General features: G+C 42.4%; 1 protein-coding gene across 1 annotated transcript in view; it reads left to right on the forward strand.

The window, feature by feature from the left end:
• Nucleotides 1–19,629, forward strand: part of SPOCK1 (SPARC (osteonectin), cwcv and kazal like domains proteoglycan 1) — a 637,569-nt gene that overhangs the window by 581,517 nt on the left and 36,423 nt on the right. The window contains exon 7 of the mRNA XM_075900445.1: nucleotides 18,836–18,952. Coding sequence (XP_075756560.1) covers nucleotides 18,836–18,952 — 117 coding nt within the window. The remainder of the gene's footprint in view (nucleotides 1–18,835; nucleotides 18,953–19,629) is intronic.

Here is a 19,629-nt window from a genome sequence, read left to right on the forward strand (position 1 = left end):
ATTTGTTAGCCTTTAAAGTGCCACTGGATTCTTTGTTGTTTTTGCTGAAACAGACTATCATGGCTACCTCTCTGAAACCTAAATTTCACTGTCACGCACAGTGGTCTCTGAGGAAGTGCCGCAAGATGGGGGACTCCCATAAAATTGAAGTTATTTTCTCCAGTTGCTTCCTTAGTTTTGTGTGAGTGATGCATATTTTGAGCTACATAACTACCTGGTGATGGATTTCTAAGGCCAGGTCTATACTACAGGGGAAGGTTGGTTTAAGGTACACAATTCCATCTATGTGAATAACATAGTTAGAATTGACGTACCTCAAGCCGAACTTTGGCACGGTTCCCTCAGTGGGAGGTAAACAGGAGAAACGGTCCCATTGACTTCCCTTACTCTTGTGTTGAGCTGTCTTTCTGGGGCACAGTGCACTCCCAAGAAGCAGCCAGTGCATTCACCTGGCCTTAGAAAATGCCATTGTGACAGAGGTTGCATGCACTACAGAAGAGGGATGCTTCATATTCTTGCTTCACACTCAAAACTTGCTCGTAGTCCAGCGCTAAATGAAATGTTTTCCATATAGTATATATATTCAGTATGGCCCTGCCAGGGAACATAAATATTCATTAGACATCTAATTGTCCTGAGTTTGTAAGTTTACTTCTACAATACAGCATGCTCAATACACTATAAACTGGACTTCAGAGCTTGACAATACAGGTTGCACTTCTATAAATTGGTACTCTCTGGTCCAGCAACATCTGTGGTCCGGAAGGATCACAGATGTATCAGGATCAGAGACTCTCAGTGCACTGCAGAGTTTGGGGGGCTTGGAGCCTGGCACAATGCAGGGGGCAACACACAGCCCACCTGAGCAGTGAGAATCGGGAGAGCCAGCGTGCAGCTCAGCTGGGCTTCAGAGAGATCCAGGAAGCCCAGTGGGAGGGTACGGCAGGGGGTGAGACTGACAGCACCTCCCCCTCCAGCAAAATCCCCCATCTGGGACCAGTCAGGTCCCAAGGGTACTGGATCAGAAAGGTTCAACCTGTAGTAAAAATAATATCTTATCCTCCAATAACAAGCTTTTCTTCTGTGAGATATTTCCTTAGTCTGGGAATTCATTGTTCCCTGAGGGACTGGCACCAGGTCCCGCTTGCTATGGCAGAGCAGAAGTCTCCACGTTTCAAGACTTGCCCTTTGTGAGCATCAGTAATACCTCTCAGTAATGTGTACCCCCAGGTGACAGGTGCTCAGTTTGTTTGAGGATTCCACAGCCTTTCTTGGAAGCCTATTCCAGGGCTTAACTATCCTTATCAGTAGGAAAATTTGTCTTCACATCGAGCCTTGCAAATCTAATATCTCTTGCCGCAGTTGGAGCCCATTACTTCTTTTCCTACATTCAGCGGACATGGAGAAAAGTGAATCTCTCTCCTCTTTACAGCAGCTGTTCACAGATTTGAAGACTGTTACCAGGTCCTTCCCCATGCCCCAGACTTCTTCTCTGAAGACGAAACATGCCCAGTTTTTTTAACTTTTCCTCATATATAAGGTTTCCTAAACCGTTTATCATTTTTGTTGCTCTCCTCTGGGCCTGTTGTCCACATCTTTCCTAAAGAGTCACCAAAGGCAATGGCAACCTTGTTCAAGCCAGTGGGCATCCTATGCCTCTGCTGGTATGGGATCTTGCAAAACCCATTGGTCATGGATCGCTGTGGGACTTCAAAATTAATGGATTTGGAAGTGTGGGTTTTGAGCCACGGCAGTGCACGCATTTTTTTCCAGGACTAGTATTCATTGTCCTAGGGCAAGTTAGAGGTTAGAGAAATTTGTCAAGCCCTGATGATTATGCAAATTGCTGCATGCCAATAATGGCTGTCAATCACATTCTGACACCTATGGGAATTTGCATACTGTATGAGTATTCAGAAACAATGTAATAGTTAAGCAACTCAAGACACCTGCAGCCAATTACGGTGCAAGGAATTGCATAATAACTGCACTGTTATGCAACCATGGCAGCAGAGAATTTCCATCTCTTGAAACATTTCTATTCCAGTATAATGGACAAAGTAATAAGTCTAAGTAGGTGGGCCAGGAGTTTAAAAAGAGAGAAAATTATTATTTTACTTAAAATGGTGACTAGAGAGCCTATAATTATCAGACTATATAGATTTGGAAGTTCCAGAATATGACTTGTTTGATGGGAGCTGAAACATTACAGCAGAATGCATATTGAATGCAAGAGACAAAGTAACTGGGGAGTTGTCATTTAAAATTCTCCGTTACCAGTTTATGAAAAATGAAGAGTAATATGACTGAGGTTGTTTGCCTTTGTGGGAGTTTCACACAGATCCCAGGTGCTGCCACCTCTCCGGACTGTGATCAGACTGGTGGAGCGCACATCTGGGTGTTTTGGGTTAGTTGTAAGCCCTATAAATAAATATTCTTGCACCAGTAAGAGACATGCAGCCAGAAGCAACCCAGTATCCTCCAGGCATGGCTGGAATGGGGAGTGGCTGATGGAGTAGTGAAAGGAAATCGATCCCTTTGCAGTCCTGCTTCGCTTGTTGCAATTCTCTCCACTGTGTGTAATGAGTTTTTAAAGCCCAGACCTGGTTTTGTTCCCTTTTGTTTAGAATTATTCATGTTTGTTAGCTTGTGCTGCACAATCTGTAAATACCTGTCTCCAGATTAACTGAGCTAACTCTCAGGTTTCTTAAAATATATCTATTTGTTAAGTGTATAGAGATCATAAACTGAAGATTGCTTTGAAATCCATTTTTTAAAACTTCCTTTAAATTATCACATTTTCCATTTCCCCTTTAATTTCCTGCCTTTCTAAGTCTTCATCCTTTACTTTCTCTCAACTCTTTTCCTAATCCCAGTGAACACTGCTTTATATCTCTTCTCCTTTATTAATCATATGCCCACAGTACCTGAGAGGGCTGTCTGGAACTGCTGCAGTTAGAAATACGTGTTATACGGAGTTGCTGTAATTGATATGGGCTGAAAGCCAAAGCAGCTAATCCATTAGTAAAACATTATAGGTGCTGGAACTGTAATTACACATTGCACATAAAACAAGCTGCTCTTATTTTTAAAAATGATTTCTTCACTTTCCTAAATAATAAAATATCTCCCCTATGTGTAAAGTATTCACCAAACTAACGAAAGCCATGAAAAGGATCATCTTAATTTCACTTCTCAAATTTCCCATGGGCTGAAATGAAAAGAAAGAAATTATGAAAACATTTTATTTTGTGAAATGAACCCTTCTGGGGATCTTGTTAACTTTGGAGGTCAAACATATATTTGTGGGCAGTGAGCAGTGTCAGAACAGGATGTGGGTGTTTTTGTTTTATTTTATTTTTTATTTTTGTTTTTTTTGTTTATAAGTAGCTATTTTATTATTTTAACTGTTCCTGAATACATCAATTGAAAGGAGTGATGTTAAATCAAAAATTAGCATCCCATTTTCCTGAAATGTCATGAAAATAAGATGTTTTCATAGATTATTTCCGTTTTAGGTAGTTTTTGCCCTATTTGGTTACAGGACATGGATAAGGATCTTCAACAAGTACGATTCTTGCCTGTCTTTCATTGCTTTCCTTGCATATCTCATCACCTATTTTTCAGTGAATACTAAGCACTATGTAATATTTTAAGAAATGTTTGCAAACATTGGGTTTTAACACAGGCAATTTCTCATGTCATCTCTCTTATTAGTCACACTTTTTAATGTTTTCTCTGTTGTTCCTTTAATTTATGACATTGGCAAAGGTCTTTCTGCTCGGATTGAACATTTACCACTTCTCCCCAAATATTGTCCAATTACTAATTTTAGTACCTGAATTTTGCTCTCTCCAGCTGGAGACCATTTTTATCATTGAAATGCTTCCTGCAAAGTAGCAGCTGCCCCTTATCGCTAGCCACCCAACTTATTTCCAAGTATTGAAGATCAAAATCTAAAATTCCTTTCTTGCTTAACTCATGAAAGTGAAGCAAAACAATCTCTGCAGGTGGGGAAAAAGTTCTGCTGCTCTGGTTAACTCCTTTGAGACTTAGAGCTGGTCTAAGAAAAGTTGGGTCAATCCAGCTATTTCGTTCAGAGATGTGAAAAATCTACACCCCTCAGTGACATAGGCAAACCATCCTAACCACTGGTGTTGACAGCACTAGGCTGGTGAAGAACTCTCTCATTAGCCTTGCTACAGCCTGTTGGAGGTGGATTAACTACAGAGGCGTAGTGTCTACACTTAAACAAAGTGTCCTGGAGTGGCCTGGGGAAAGGGCATTTTCCTGGGGAGTGCAGGCTGGTGGGTTCAAATCCCTACCTTCTCTTTATCCACCCTGAGCCAGCTGGCTAGCCAAAACTAGTTGCCCCATGCATGAAGATGGCTCCTTCATTAGGAAGGCAGGACAAGGGGTTCCATGAAGATAGGGAGGTGGGATGGGTTGGGTTCTGGAGTGGCTTAGAGGTTATGGCATTTGCCTGGGGAGCTGTAGTGTCGACACTTAAACAAAGCATAACTTAAGGGTTGACACTTTTGGAGGCAGTGCGTTTATATAACATTCAAGGGCTGTAAGAGTGATAGGGGAACCTGTTTGCATAAAAGAACCACCTTAAACCTATCTCAAATTAAACCCAGAACAAGTTCATTTCTGTGCATGGTTATTATTATGGCTGTGGTTATTAGGTGTTATCGTGAGTGTCCAAGAGCATGTTAGGTGCTCAACAGAAATTAGTAAGGGCAGATGGCCTGATTTTCAGTTGTGCTGGGGTCCCAGAGCTTCCATTGACTTCAATGGCTACACTTCTAAAAATCAGTCACACTCCTTGCTACAAAAAAATTACAGTATGAGATACCAGTCTACCACTGGCTTAATTTTACAGTGTGCATGATCCAAGTGACTTCAGTGACACAACTTGCAGTGTGCAAAATTAACCATGTGCCTCACTGGGGACTCAGCATGCAAAAGTCGTAAGTAAACATTGAGGCTACGTCTACACTGCAGGCTTTTTGCACAAGAACAGTTTTGCGGAGGAGTTCTTGTGCAAAAAATCTTCCACAAGAGAGTGTCCACACTACCATGTGCTTTTGCACAAGGGCATCTGTGGCAGTGTGGATGCTCTCTTACGCAAGAAAGCTCTGATGGCCATTTTAATCATAGGGGCTTCTTGCGCAAGAAATTCTTGTTGCCTTCTACACTGCCCTCTTGTGGAAGAGCTCTTGCATAAGAGGGCTTATTCCTCGTGGGGAAAGGAACAACTCTTCCGCAATAAGCCCTCTTTTCCGACTCTGTACTGTAAATTTACTTGCGCAAGAATGCATGTGCAGTGTAGATGCTCTGCAAGTTTTTGCGCAAGAACAGCAGTTCTTGCCAAAAAAGCCTGCAATGTAGACATATCCTAAGGATCATAAACAAATAAAAAGGGTTCAGGAAGGAAAAGAAAGAGTTACAGTAGTAAGGTCATAGTAATACTGAGTAAAATATATATGTTTTTATGGCTCTATCTAATCAAGCTTGTTTGTTTTTTAAATAAATATAAATTCAGTCATTTTTCAGAGGTAACATGGCAGAAGAGAGGTTTTAGGAAGGATCTGAATGAGAAAAGGAGGATAATCTGATATAGGTTTTGGGAGCATGACCCAAATATAGAGAGGGAGTATCTTTGACTGCTTCTGGTATTGTTACAAAATTTCACAAGGCTCTCTGCCCAGTTTTGCATATCCAAGAGAGTCATTTAATTTGGGTGAATTTAAGATAAACATCCAGACTCTTTGGGTGTCCAGCTGAGTTGAACAGCCAACTCTTTCAAGATTTTCACAGCATTAATAAACACACAAAAGCTTCTAACATTAAGAACTATGAAAATAGGCGACATGAAAATATCACACTGTGCTTCATGTACACTTTGAAAACATGGCCCTCACTCTTTGTCTTGTTCTTTTATCTTGAGCTTTGTCTTATAAATGCACAGTTTTATGCAAGCGTCAGATCAGAACCTGTTTCCTCAGCACAGTACCATAACTGCTCATGCATTCATCACACGTCTTTAACGACAATATCTTGGCCTCTTCTGCTTTATTTATGGCAATGAGAATAAGAAGTGACAGAAGGATCAGAGGTGGTTATCAAGATAGGTGTCATCTCTGTGGAAGGATAGCCACAGAAGCCAGTCTGCTGTATGACAAATATATCTGGGTACAACTTTGACATGAAATGTTGGAGTGTCACAGGTGGGATTTTAAATAAAACTTTCATTTATTAACTCAGACAACATGTTTATATTGGGACAAAATCCTTTCCTTTCCAAAGTAATGTAGTGGAGTATGATTCCTTTATTCTGCATGAAAATTACAGTCCTAACAATTCTCTTTGTTAGAGCTTTGTGCAGTTTTAGGGAAATGTCGGCAGTAAATCCTGTAGACAATTAGGATATTCGTGTCATAAATACACCGAGGCTTCCCAGTATTCCATGCAATAAACGCTGGATATTTTTGAAGGTAGTGACCTTTTCAGTGCATATGTGTAATTTCTGCTCTTGAGCAAAAATTAGAATTTCCATCCTGCAGGAAATTCTGATAGTTTAACATTTGTTTCATCCCAAGTCAAGACAAAGTCACCATATCATTTTTTTTCCTGGAAAAAAAAATCTGAAAATCTTTGATTTGGAAGAGTTTTAACATTCCCAAATTAAACTGTGCTATTTTGAGTCAGTTCTTTGTTAAATTGTAATTTATCTGCCTATTGAGTGCAGTGCCTCATGGGAGTTGTAGTTTGGATGCCTCAGGTCATTCAGTCTCTAGATCAGTGGTCCTCAACCTTTTGGGGCTGCCAGGCACCTGGGGGTGGAGGCCGCACATGCGCCAGGCGCCTGAGGCCCAGGGCGCAAGAATGGCTCAGGCCGGCCCTGGTCACTAGGCGGGCACACACAAATGCCGCAGTGGGCTCTATGGCGCCCGCGGGCGCCACGTTGGGGACCACTGCTCTAGATTAAAGGTCTGGAGAACATGATCTATGAAGGAAGACTGAAAGAACTGGTATGGGTTGCAGGGGCAGTAACAGCAGAGCCCAAGCAGCCCTAGGAGCAGTGGAGCCCTATGTCCAGAGGGCAGGGGAGTCCTCTGCTGATGGATAGCCTGGAGTCCATCAACAGAGGGACTGTATGACCTCCTTTGGTCTGGCAAACTCCCTCATTCGGGACCAGTCAGGCCTGAGGGTGCTGACCCATGGAGGTCCAACCTATACAGGAGTTTTCTAAGCAATTTCTAAAATTACTAATATTGCCTAAAAGCATAAAAGTAAATTGCTAGACAGTTCATCTTCACCCCCATTAGGGTATGTCTACACTACAGCGCTAATTCGAACTAACTTAGCTAATTCGAACTAAGCTAATTCGAACTAACGCATCCAGACTAAAAAACTAGTTCAAATTAGCGTTTTGCTAATTCGAACTAGCATGTCCACACAGAGTGGACCCTGAACCGGGGTTAAGGATGGCCGGAAGCAGTGCCAGCAGGGCATCAGATGAGGACTTAGAGCGTGGAGCTGCTGTCTCAGGCTAGCCGAGGGCTGTGCTTAAAGGGACCCGACCCCCACCCCGGACAGACGGTTCTCAGGGGTGCCCCGCTTGCAAAGCAGTCCTGGCTTGGATTGCCTGGAGTACCCACACTGGGCACATCACAGCACTCGGCCATCAGACCGGCTGCACTTGCCGCAGGCTGCCATCTGGGGAGAGGGAGCAATTGGGGGGCTGCAGGAGAGGTTCCACCCCCAGAAGCCCGCAGAGCCAGCCCAGTCCTCCCCATCGGGGGCTCATACCCCATTCCTCCCTCACCTCCTTCCACTTAGCTCTCCCTAGCCCCCCTTCCTGATGTAAAAAATAAAGGACAATTGTGTTCAAAAATAGAATCTCTCTTTATTGAACAAAACTGGGGGAGACTGGGAAAAGGAGGTGGGAGAGGGGAAGAGAAAGGGTGGGAGAGGGGAGGGCAACTACAATGATGAGGGGTTTGGAACAGGTCCCATATGAAGAGAGGCTAAAGAGACTGGGACTTTTCAGCTTAGAAAAGAGGAGATGGAGGGGGGATATGATAGAGGTCTATAAAAGCATGAGTGGTGTGGAGAGGGTGCATACAGAAAAGTTCTTCATTAGTTCCCATAAAGAAGGACTAGAGGACACCAAAGGAAAGGAATGGGTAGCAGGCTTCAAACTAATAACAGAAAGTTCTTCTTCACAAAGCAAATAGTCAACCTGTGGAACTCCTTGCTGCAGGAGGCTGTGAAGGCTAGAACTAGAACAGAGTTTAAAGAGAAGTGAGATCAATTCATGGAGGTTGGGTCCATGGAGTGGTATTAGCCAGGGAGTAGGAGTGGTGTCCCTGCCCGAAGTTTGTGGAAGGCTGGAGAGGGATGGCACGAGACAAATGGCCTGGTCACTGTCTTTGGTCCATCCCCTCCAGGGTCCCTAGGGTTGGCCGCTGTCGGCAGACAGGCTACTGGGCTAGATGGACCTTTGGTCTGACCCAGTACGGCCATTCTAAGCTCAGGGCTCAGGGTCGGGGGTCTCAGTGGACCACCTTGATTTTCATGCAAACCTGCTCCAGGCTGGCAGGTCTCCTGCCCTAGACGGCCACTTTCCTGTGCCTAGTGCAGAGTTCGTGGACGAGGTCCACGATGTCTGCACTGGACCAGGCAGGTGCCTGCCTCTTGCGGTCCTGAGCAATCTCCCGGGAGCCGCCAGCCTGGTCCCGGGAAGAGCTGGGGGGCATCGAGTGGCTGGCTCGATCCGTGCCAGGTGCAGGGTCTGCTGGCTGGGTGCTGGTAGGCTTGCACCTGGCACGGGCACCGTAGCCAGCCCGTGCCCCTTTAAGGGGTCCGGGGCTGGGAGGGGGGCAATAGAGTTTCCCTGGTGTTTTTCCAGAGTGGCCACCAGGGAAAGCTGGGGAGGGCTAGCCTCCCACTAGTTCGAATTAAGGGGCTATACAGCCCTTAATTTGAACTAGTAAGTTCAAACTAGGCTTAGTCCTCATGGAATGAGGTTTACGTAGTTCTAACTAAGCGCTCCGCTAGTTTGAATTAAGTTCGAACTAGCGGAGCGCTAGTGTAGCGCCTATCAAAGTTAATTCGAACTAACTTTGTAGTGTAGACATACCCTTAGATAGATTAGTGACTGTGGAGTTAAAACCTGTGTAATGGTAGCGATTTTGGAATGAAAGTCCTATGAAAATTTGAGCATAACTGAGTGAGTAATGCAAATGGTTTTATATTCGGCTGGATTAATTATTTCTGTTTGTGGGAATAGGCATTTGGCAACCATACTGACTGTTCGTCAGCAATAAAAAGATGTCAAACTGGTATGTAAATTGTTTTACACTTTTAAATCTACAGTTTCAGAGCATACTCTTAAATCATTGTCAGTACATCGACTTTGAGTGGTATTTGGTTTATTGATCTTGGTATAGCAGTTGGATCCCAGAATGGCTTCAGTCTACTCCTGCTTCTTACACTCACTGTGGCTGGGGCAAGCCACCAAATCCTGCCATGCTTACTCAGGAAGTGGTCCCTCTACTGAGTCACATACTACTCAGGATGAGTAAAGGTGACAGAGTCTGGCCCCTAACCACTCAGTCTCAATTTCCCAGTTGGTAAAAAATGGGGCTAGATCAGTGGTCCCCAACGCGGCGCCCGCCGGGCCATTTATGTGCGCCCGCGGAGAATCTGGGCTGGCCCCGCCCCCGGGCGTGCGGCAGGTGCCAGCCCTGGGTGCATGGGCGGCCCCTGCCCGGGGTCACGGCACATGCCGGTGCCAGCCCGGGCGTGCGGCGCATGCTTGGCCCCGCCCCCAGTCAAGTGGCCTGTGAGCAGCCCAGCCCTTGTACACGCAGCGCGTGCGGAGCCCCGCCCTCTGGTGCCCAGCGGCCCCAAAACGTTGGGGACCACTGGGCTAGATATACAGATCTACCTCTAAGAGTAACTTGCATGTTAAAAGTACTCATCTGATGAAGGATGTCTTACCCATGAAAGCTCATGAGCCTTATATTTTTGTTAGTCTCTAAAGCTTTGTCTATACTGCAATGCTATTTTAGAATACCGGAGTATCCCAAAATAGCTATTGCACATCTTAACAGCAAGCCCGTTGTTTTGGTCTCGCTATTCCAATGCCCCTGTAAACCTCATTCTACGAGGAGGAAGGGACATTTCAGAATATCAGGTTATTTTGAAATAAGATATGCAATTTGCATAGTTCAAATTGCGTATCTTATTTTGAGCTATGGTGCTGTGTAGACGCACCCTAAGGTGCCATAGGTCTACTTGTTGTTCTTAAAGATACAGACTAACCTGGCTACCCCTCTGAAAAGTGAAAATGTGATGTCTATAAAGTGATTTACAAATAAAAAGTGCAATGATTAATCTAATATAATGTATTGGGCATAATCCTGGCATATGTATTCAGGTAAAACCACCGAGAACTGCTGTGGTTAAGGCGACTAGAATGAGGGACTTATATTTTGAAAAATCAATAATGTAGAGGAAATTATTTGAAATGAAATCCATCCCTTTTGAAGAAAATGAACACCAGAGAAAATTTTCCATGTGAACATGTGTGCATGTGCACACATCGGCTGTGTCTAGGCTGGCAAGTTTTTCCACAAAATCATCTGCTTTTGTGGAAAAACTTGCCAGCTGTCTACACTGGCCGCTTGAATTTCTGCAAGAACACTGACGATCTCATGTAAGATTGTCAGTGTTCTTGCGGAAATACTATGCTGCTCCCGTTCGGGCAAAAGCCCTCTTGAGCAAATCATTTGCGCAAGAGGGCCAGTGTAGACAGGACAGTACTGTTTTGCGCAAAAAATCCCCGATGGCTAAAATGGCGATTGGGGCTTTTTTGTGCAAAAGCGCGTCTAAATTGGCACGGACGCTTTTCAGCAAAAAGTGCTTTTGCGGAAAAGCATCCGTGCCAATCTAGATGCTCTTTTCTGAAAATGCTTTTAACGGAAAACCTTTCCTTTAAAAGCATTTCCGGAAAATCATGCCAGTGTAGACGTAGCCATCTTGTCCTCAGAACAGATGCTTTTCTATCATATGTTGACTGGTATTGTTCACATTTTAGCTGCCACATATCTGGCAATGAAAGAACTTCCTCCCTCATCATGGTGCCTATCCAAATCTTACTTGATCAGTGTTCCCTCCCATTTGGCATTGATATTGTTGGAACCCGACAGATCTTCACATAATAACCTGGAACCATTGATATACACATCCAGCCTTAGTCCATCTCAACATCTAGGTAACATTACCCCTTTTTAATAACACCAATAATATTTTAGTTTGCATGGTATCTTTCATTCTGAAGATTCCTAATGTGTTTTATGAATGAAAATGACACAAGACCAAGATTTTCCTTCTATTGAGATTCCTGAGTTTACATGTTTGGAAAGCGCCTCACACATGTGTGGGTGCTACCCACAGATACATAAATGTAGGTGCCTCACTGAAAACACCTTGAAAGGGACTGTTTTTCTGAAAGTGCTGAGCTCACTCCACATGAAAATTAGACCTTGTTAAGGCATCTCAAGCAGTACACCCAAAAAACTGAGACATCCACAATCATTTAGTATGGCTGCATTCACACATACAGAATGGGAAGCGACTGTCTAGGAAGGAGTATGGCAGAAAGGCATCTAGGGGTTATAGTGGACCACAAGCTGAATATGAGTCAGCAGTGTGATGCTGTTGCAAAAAAAGCAAACATGATTCTGGGATGCATTAACAGGTGTGTTGTGAGCAAGACAGAAGAAGTCATTCTTCCACTCTACTCTGCACTGGTTAGGCCTCAGTTGGAGTATTGTGTCCAGTTCTGGGCACCGCATTTCAAGAAGGATGTGGAGAAATTGGAGAGGATGCAGAGAAGAGCAACAAGAATGATTAAAGGTCTAGAGAACATGAACTTTGAAGGAAGGCTGAAAGAATTGGGTTTGTTTACTTGAGAAAAGAGAAGACTGAAGGGAACATGATAGCCATTTTCAGGTATCTAAAAGGGTGTCATAAGGAAGAGGGAGAAAAATTGTTCTCCTTGGCCTCTGAGGATAGAACAAGAAGCAATGGGCTTAAACTGCAGCAAGGGAGGTTTAGGTTGGACATTAGGAAAAAGTTCCTAACTGTCAGGTTAGTCAAACACTAGAATAAATTGCCCAGGGAGGTTGTGGAATCTCCATCTCTGGAGATATTTAAGAATAGGTTAGATAAATGTCTATCAGGGATGGTCTAGACAGTATTTGGTCCTTCCATGAGGGCAGGGGACTGGACTCGATGACCTCTTGAGGTCCCTTCCAGTTCTGGTATTCTATGATTCTATGATTCTATGTTGATTCCTTATTTCCACCCCTGAAATGCAAACGGCTTTAGAACGGTGCACAGTAACATCACAAATTTAACACAAGAAATGGGAAAGAATACAGTGTCTTACAGAAAGCACGGGAGAAATTTGGCTAGGCAGAATGAAATTATTTTTACTTGAAACTTCGTCAGGACGCTGGCTAACATCCATAGCTTTATGAAAAATGCCAAGGGTTCTTTTATGACCACAGAATGTCAAGTCCTTGGTTTATATTTTATCCACCTGATAAAGGATTATTCCTCTCCATAACGACTGTAATCCCCATTGAGATGCTTTTCGTCATATTCTATGATGGATCATCCCTGAATAGTGTATTCAAAAAATGTCACAAAATACCAGGACATATATGCAAAATGTCACATAAGGCCAAATTTCATGTCTAAAAACTCCTGTGCTGGGGTCCCTGTCATGTCAGGCTTACTCTTGCCTTATGCTGGATACCAAAATAAAGTTGTAAATGTTATAGTACAGGCAGTCCCCGGGTTACGTACAAGATAGGGACTGTAGGTTTGTTCTTAAGTTGAATTTGTATGTAAGTCGGAACTGGTACATATTGTAGGGGAAACTCTAGCCAAACATTTCTCCAGAGCTCAGTTTTATTCTCCCACACCTCACTTCCCTCAGTCCTTATTCTCAAGCTGAGGTATCTGCTGAGAAAAGCTGCTCCGCGTCTGCTGGGGCGGCGCTAGCTTCGCGTCTCCCTGGTCTGCTGGGGGGAAGCAGCTAGTGCGGGGTTGCCTCACCCCGTTTGTAAGTAGGGATCCGATGTAAGTCGGATCCATGTAACCTGGAGACTGCCTGTATTGTGCAGCATATAGCAGGATGGTCAGTGAAGTGAAGAGGATGCATCCTTCAGAGTTACATGCTGCAAGTTACAGACTGATTTCAAACGTTGCTGTGCCCTAGGAATTACGATGCCACAGTTCAAACTAAAGGCCTCATCCTGTTCCCAGTGTTTTGCCATTCTTCTATGTCTATGCACAATAGGCCGCAGATGGCATGTAGACAGGAATCATCACTGAATTTGATCCACTGGTTGGATCATTAGGTTGGCCCGGCTGGGGTATTAACAGGGAGTGTGATGTGAATGCTGATCACTGCCATTAATGATGAAGGCAGGATAGGGATCTTTGTGGATATGAGGCAGCAACAGGACATTTCCAGACAAACTAGTTATGACTGCTGCATACCACCCAGGTGTTGAAGTGGGGCTGTGTGCATCAGAAAGCAAAATCTGTCCCTTAAAATTCTTAGGAGCATTAATTTTAGAGATGAGCAAATCTGCGAATGATTTTGATTTGGCAATCGGTAACTTTGGGTGTGTTATATTAGCTCTAAAGGACATATTAGCAAACCCCCAAATGTCTGAGTGGCAGGACAGTTTTGAAAAGAAGTTCCCAATCTCGGGGAATCGCTACACTACAAAATTAAGTTGACCTAAATTCAGTCCCAAGGGGTTTGGACTCAGTCACTAGACTTCACACATCACCTCCCTATTGGTGCACATAACAAAATTCATTGCAGTCAGGGGTGGGAGAATTAGAGGGAACTCTGCTCAGCACCCTTCAGAATTGTTCCTGGAGCCTAACAGCTGACTTAATACAACAAACCCTGAGTCCACTTGACTGCTGAGATGCATTAACAGGTGTGTTGTGAGCACGATATGAGAAGTCGTTCTTCTGCTCTACTCTGCGCTGGTTAGGCCTCAGTTGGAGTATTGTGTCCAGTTTTGGCCACTGCATTTCAGGAAAGATGTGGAGAAATTGGAGAGGGTACAGAGAAGAGCAACAAGAATGATTAAGGGTCAAGAGAACATGACCTGTGAAGGAAGGCTGAAAGAATTGGGTTTGTTTAGTTTAGAAAAGAGAAGATTGAGGGGGGACATGATAGCCGTTTTCAGGTATCAAAAAGGGTGTCATGAGGAGGAGGAAGAAAATGTGTTCATCTTGGCCTCTGATGATAGAACAAGAAGCAATGGGCTTAAACTGCAGCAAGAGAGGTTTAGGTTGGACATTAGGAAAAAGTTCCTAACTGTCAGGGTGGTCAAGCACTGTAATAAATTGCCCAGGGAGGTTGTGGAATCTGCATCTTTGGAGATATTTAAGAGTAGGTTAGAGAAATGTCTATGAAGGATGATCTAGTCAATACTTGGTCCTGCCATGGGGGCAGGAGACTGGACTCGATGACCTCTCGAGGTCCCTTCCAGTCCTAGTATTCTATGATTCTATGACTTATCATGTATTTCACTATGTGTAAAGATGTATTTGTAGGTGACAGGACATAAATCTGAGTAAGTAAATATCACTACAGGATATTTTCTTTGATTTTTTTTCCTGTGACTTATTGAATTAAATCTGTGAAGTTCTTTCTACCTATACAGCAAACACAGAAGATGTCAAGGAAGCATAGGGATATGTCTAAATAGTTCAGAGTTCCAATCCTAGACTTCTTAGAAATGAGGTTCCTAAATAAATGTTTCATAAGCTTCAGGTTTGTGCCATGGGAATAGATTACTTCTTTCTATACTACTGAATCTTTTTTTTCCATAATATAATCAGTTGTCAAAGCAGCATTTATATATGGAGTTTAGAATAGAGTAGGCTATGGGAAATATTCTAAATAATGTAAATGACCTGCACAGCTTTTATAGGTAGTTAAAACATCACTAACCATTCTTCCCTGCTGTACTTGATTTCTAACAAATTATCTTCAAACTTGGCTTTGCAAATGAAATTTCTTGGAGTGAGTGTATATAGAGAGTGAGTGCTTGTTGAGAAAGAAAAAGGTGCTGTTAATTTTTAATGTTGATAGTCAATATAGAATGAGTAGACTCCTTCCCCCACCCACCTCCACTGTTCCCTCTAATCTATTCCATCTATGTGCAGAATAAAACTGTATGTGCATTGAGGCATGGACGCCACGAATAGACAAAGAAACCTAGCTGTGGGCACTCTGCTAATTAGCTGGGCAGTATTTGAATCTCTCCTGAGCAGTCGCACAAACTCTCAGCTTACAAGGAACACTGGTTCCCACTAGGGATGTAGTGAAATCAACTAATTGACTTGTCGATGGAATTTCCATCAACTAGTCGGTTAGTCAATAAGTGGGGAAAACTGTAGAGCTGCAGTGGGGTTAGCGCCCAAACCCACGAGCTAACCCCTCTGTGGCTTTGCCTTTTAAATATATGAGGAGTCAGCAGGCTCATAATACATTTAAAAAGTAGAGGTGCAGCGACTGGGAATGGGTGCGAGATGGTAATTAATGTATTATTGTTAATACATTATTAATACATTTAAAAGGCTGGTGCGCAATTGGGGAAATTGGCCCGGGTCCTCACTGCTGTGCTTCTACTTTTTAAAGAGCCAGTAGGCTCTTTAATAAATCTCCATTAGGGATCTGGGGAATATAAGCTCTGCAAGTGGGTAGGGAACAATCTGGGGCAGAGTTAAGGAGATGAGAATGATTTTAGCATCTTTTTGCCTAGAAACTTGTAGGATTTCATGGGTAGGTGAATGTTGACCCTTTTAGCATTGTTACCCACGTTTCCCAGCCATGGTTTGGAAATGCCATTAAGGAACTAATGAAGAAACCTCTGCTGTCCCCTGCCAGCGTAACTCATGCAGCATCTATGGTTCTGCAGATCTGTTGTGATCCAGCCAGTTCTATGCAGGGGAGAACCCAGGAAGCTAAGCCTAAGCTCCCAGAATTTCTTTGTCTTTTGACAGGGAGTAGCCCACTCACTCAGGGGCCAAGTTACTGACATCTCTCTGGGTTCGGACAGTTTCTGGACACTCAATCCTTGAGATTGTCAGTTCGGTCATGCTTGAATACTGTGTCAAGGTGTCATTTCACTGGTGTAGCTTGCTCTACTGTTGCCTCTGCTTTAACTCTTCTGTGCTAGGAGACTTCACCCCCGAGGTGGATCAACAAACAAACACTTTTCACAAGTAGCATATACAACATGCAAAAATGGATGGTTGTGTGTAAAGTCCCATTTACCTTGAGTAGTTTGGTTCTTTATTGGAAGGTCTCCATAATGGACTCACATCTCATTAGGCAAAGACTTATGCCCTTACTTGCAAAGGTGTAATAGTATAAATATCTGGTTGTGATAAATAGAAGACTGATAATCAAAATATAAATTTGTACAGTAAAAAAAAAAGCTTCATTATAGTTAACACTGCATTGCCTTCTCTTTAACAGGAGAATAAAAAATGTCCACCAAATTATTTCTGAGTTATGGAAGAATGAAAAAAATCTTCCTCTCCTTTCTGCCCAGAATAAAATAAGAATTTAAAATTTCACCTTTCACGAAGAATGTAGAAAAGGCAGAACCAAAAGCTTGGCAAGTTCATAAGGATTTCTTAAGCAAAAGGGAAAAATGAATGAAAAGTTGCACTATTGAAAAAAACTGCAGTGTCTCGCTTGAAAATTAGGAGGAGGGTACCTCCAGAAGCAGAGCAAGGAACAGTTAGTAAGCACCATAAAAAAACTAACAAATTTATTTGGACATAAGCTTTCATGGCTGGAATCCATTTAATCAAATGCAGGAAGTGGAAACTTCAGTTTGGCAGGTATATATACTCCTGTCAAAGATGGGTGTGTTATATTACTAGATAGAGGACCAGTGCTAATAAGGTCAATTCAATCAGGGTGTGTGGGTGTGGCCTATTCCCAACAGTTGATGAGAAGGTATGAATACTAAAGGAGGAAAAATTATACTGAGTTAGCTACTCCTAGGATGAAGTATGGCAATTTGAAGTAAAGAACTTCAAAAACAAACTTCAGCGTAAAACTGTAAAGCTGGAATTCATTTGCAAACTTGACATTATCCAGACACTATCAGACTGAGGCCTTGTGCACACTAGATAGTGGATCGATGTTACAATCATCAATCCACTGGCAGTCGATTTATCATGTCTGCTTAGACACAATAAATCAACCTCCAAGTGCTCTCCCATCAACTTCAGTACTTTACCAGGGCAAGAAGAGTACCTGGAGTTGACGGGAGAGCAGCCCCTGCTGAGTTTTACCGCATGTAGGACATCGCGGTGAGTCTGTCGACTTCAGCGACTCGATTCATGTTGCTGACATTGTGTATGTTAGATTGATGCGGGTAGGGGTGTAGTGTGGAGTAGGTTTGGATCTGAATAGAGATTGGGAGTGGCTGGCTCACTAAAAAAGTAATTTCCCCTCTTTTGGTATTCACACCTTCTCATCAACTGTTGGGAGCAGGCTACACCCACCCTGACTGGATTGACATCATGAAGATTGGTCCTCTACATAGTAGTGTAACTCACCCATCTTTGCATGTACACATACACCTGCCAAATAGAAGTTTCCACTTCGTGCATCTGACAAAGTGGCTTCCAGCCCACAAAAGCTTTTTCCCAAATGTGCTAATCTTTAAGGTGTCACAGGACTCCTCATTGTTTTTGCTGAAACAGACTACCATGACTACCCCTGTGAAATAAGAGCAATGAGTTTAACTTAAGAAGTCAAGAGGTGAGACTAGTTCTTGAATATGGTAGCGGAAAGAGCATTAATATGTTCCATGAATTGTAGCAGTTACATTGTGAGTTATTTCATGAGGGACTCTGTTGCACAGAACATGTTTTGTATTCTAAAAAACTGTTATTAAAGTATAGAATGAGTTTATAGCAAGAAAGATAAAATGGTTTGAATCTATGAATTCAAGCACTAAAGATAATGCAGAAGCAGGAATATTCATTCTGATAGATGGTGTTTAATGTAGCCTTTTTTCTAAGAAATATCGGCTTCTGCTGGGTGATAATCTCTTGGTAGAAATTTATGGAAAAATTAGATGTTTCTCAGTAAAAATTCATAAGGGGAGGAAGCAATAGATGCTTTTAATTAGCTAACAAAAAAGGAATTATGACAACCTTTAGAGATGGCAAAGTCTCATTTCTGGTAGAATTGGAAGAACATGACAGCTTTCTTTAAGAAACAGATTTTCTATGGCATTAACAATAGACTTAAACTAACCCAAATGTAAGTTATAAATTATTCCCAGTGTCCTGTTCTTAAGAAAATTTCTAGGTGTATTTTTTTCCTGTTTGGCTGATGTTCCTTCTCTGAAGTTCTAAAAAGTGACAGCCCTTACCTTAAATCTTCATGTATTTCTAAGCAAAAAGCTGAAGAGAGATGGGCATGTGAGCTGGATTTTAAACCACAAATTGCATCCACCTCTAAGGAGATACTTGAATATAGTAATAATACCAAAATATTTTCACTGTGATTTTTATTTCATTATATGTTGTTTTCATTTCCCTTTGTCTGTCTTTTACTTCTAGGATGGTAGGCCTAGACTATGGTATGGGTAACAAAAAAAAATTAAGCTCTAGTCTAACATCCAGAAAAAAGTTAACTTGCATGATCTTTGTGATTTAAGTTGTTCCTTTGTTGTTTTGGCAGCTTGCACAGACAAGGAGCTGAGAAGTCTTGCTTCCCGATTAAAAGATTGGTTCGGTGCTCTTCATGAGGATGCAAATCGTGTCATTAAACCAACAAGTTCGGACACAGCACAAGGCAGTAAGAAAACTCTTTATAAAAATAAAGTTCTAGACAAGTTCACATGCATTTAAGGGCAGAATTGTCAATGCAGTTCTTAGTATGTCACTATCTTGTCACTGTGCAAGTATACTACTATCTGAACCATATAACAGACCTGATCCTATGAAATGCTGAAAATACACAGCTCTCATTGATTTCTAAGAAGGTTACAAGTGCACTGACAAGTGCAAACTGTCTAAAAGAAGACAATAAGACACATACCACACAAACACACATACTTCTGACTATCTGCTGTTATTGTCATAAGAGGCTCAGATATTAATAGCTAGAACCACTAATAGATTGAACCTGCCAGTACATTATATGACTATGAGCAATATGGCAAACAGAGTATGTGACATTCACCTATTAAACATACAACACAGAGAAGATTACACTGGGGTTTCATTTTGTTATTACCAATTACCTTATACAACAGGAATTCAATAGGGAAGAAAATATCTAGATAGCCACAGGCCTAGAAAGATTAGTTGATGCACAAAGGTTAGAAAATTGTACGTGCTAAAAAAGTTACATTCATGCAATGCATCTAAAAATATTTCTCAGCACTTACTGTTTTTGATACCCCTAATTTTTTAAAAAAAGAACAGCAGCACCCTATAGATACAACTCAAGCAATTAATTTTGATGGCATT

The sequence above is a fragment of the Pelodiscus sinensis genome, chromosome 17 (genome assembly GCF_049634645.1).
Source record: "Pelodiscus sinensis isolate JC-2024 chromosome 17, ASM4963464v1, whole genome shotgun sequence".
NCBI classification, from domain to species: Eukaryota; Metazoa; Chordata; order Testudines; family Trionychidae; genus Pelodiscus; species Pelodiscus sinensis.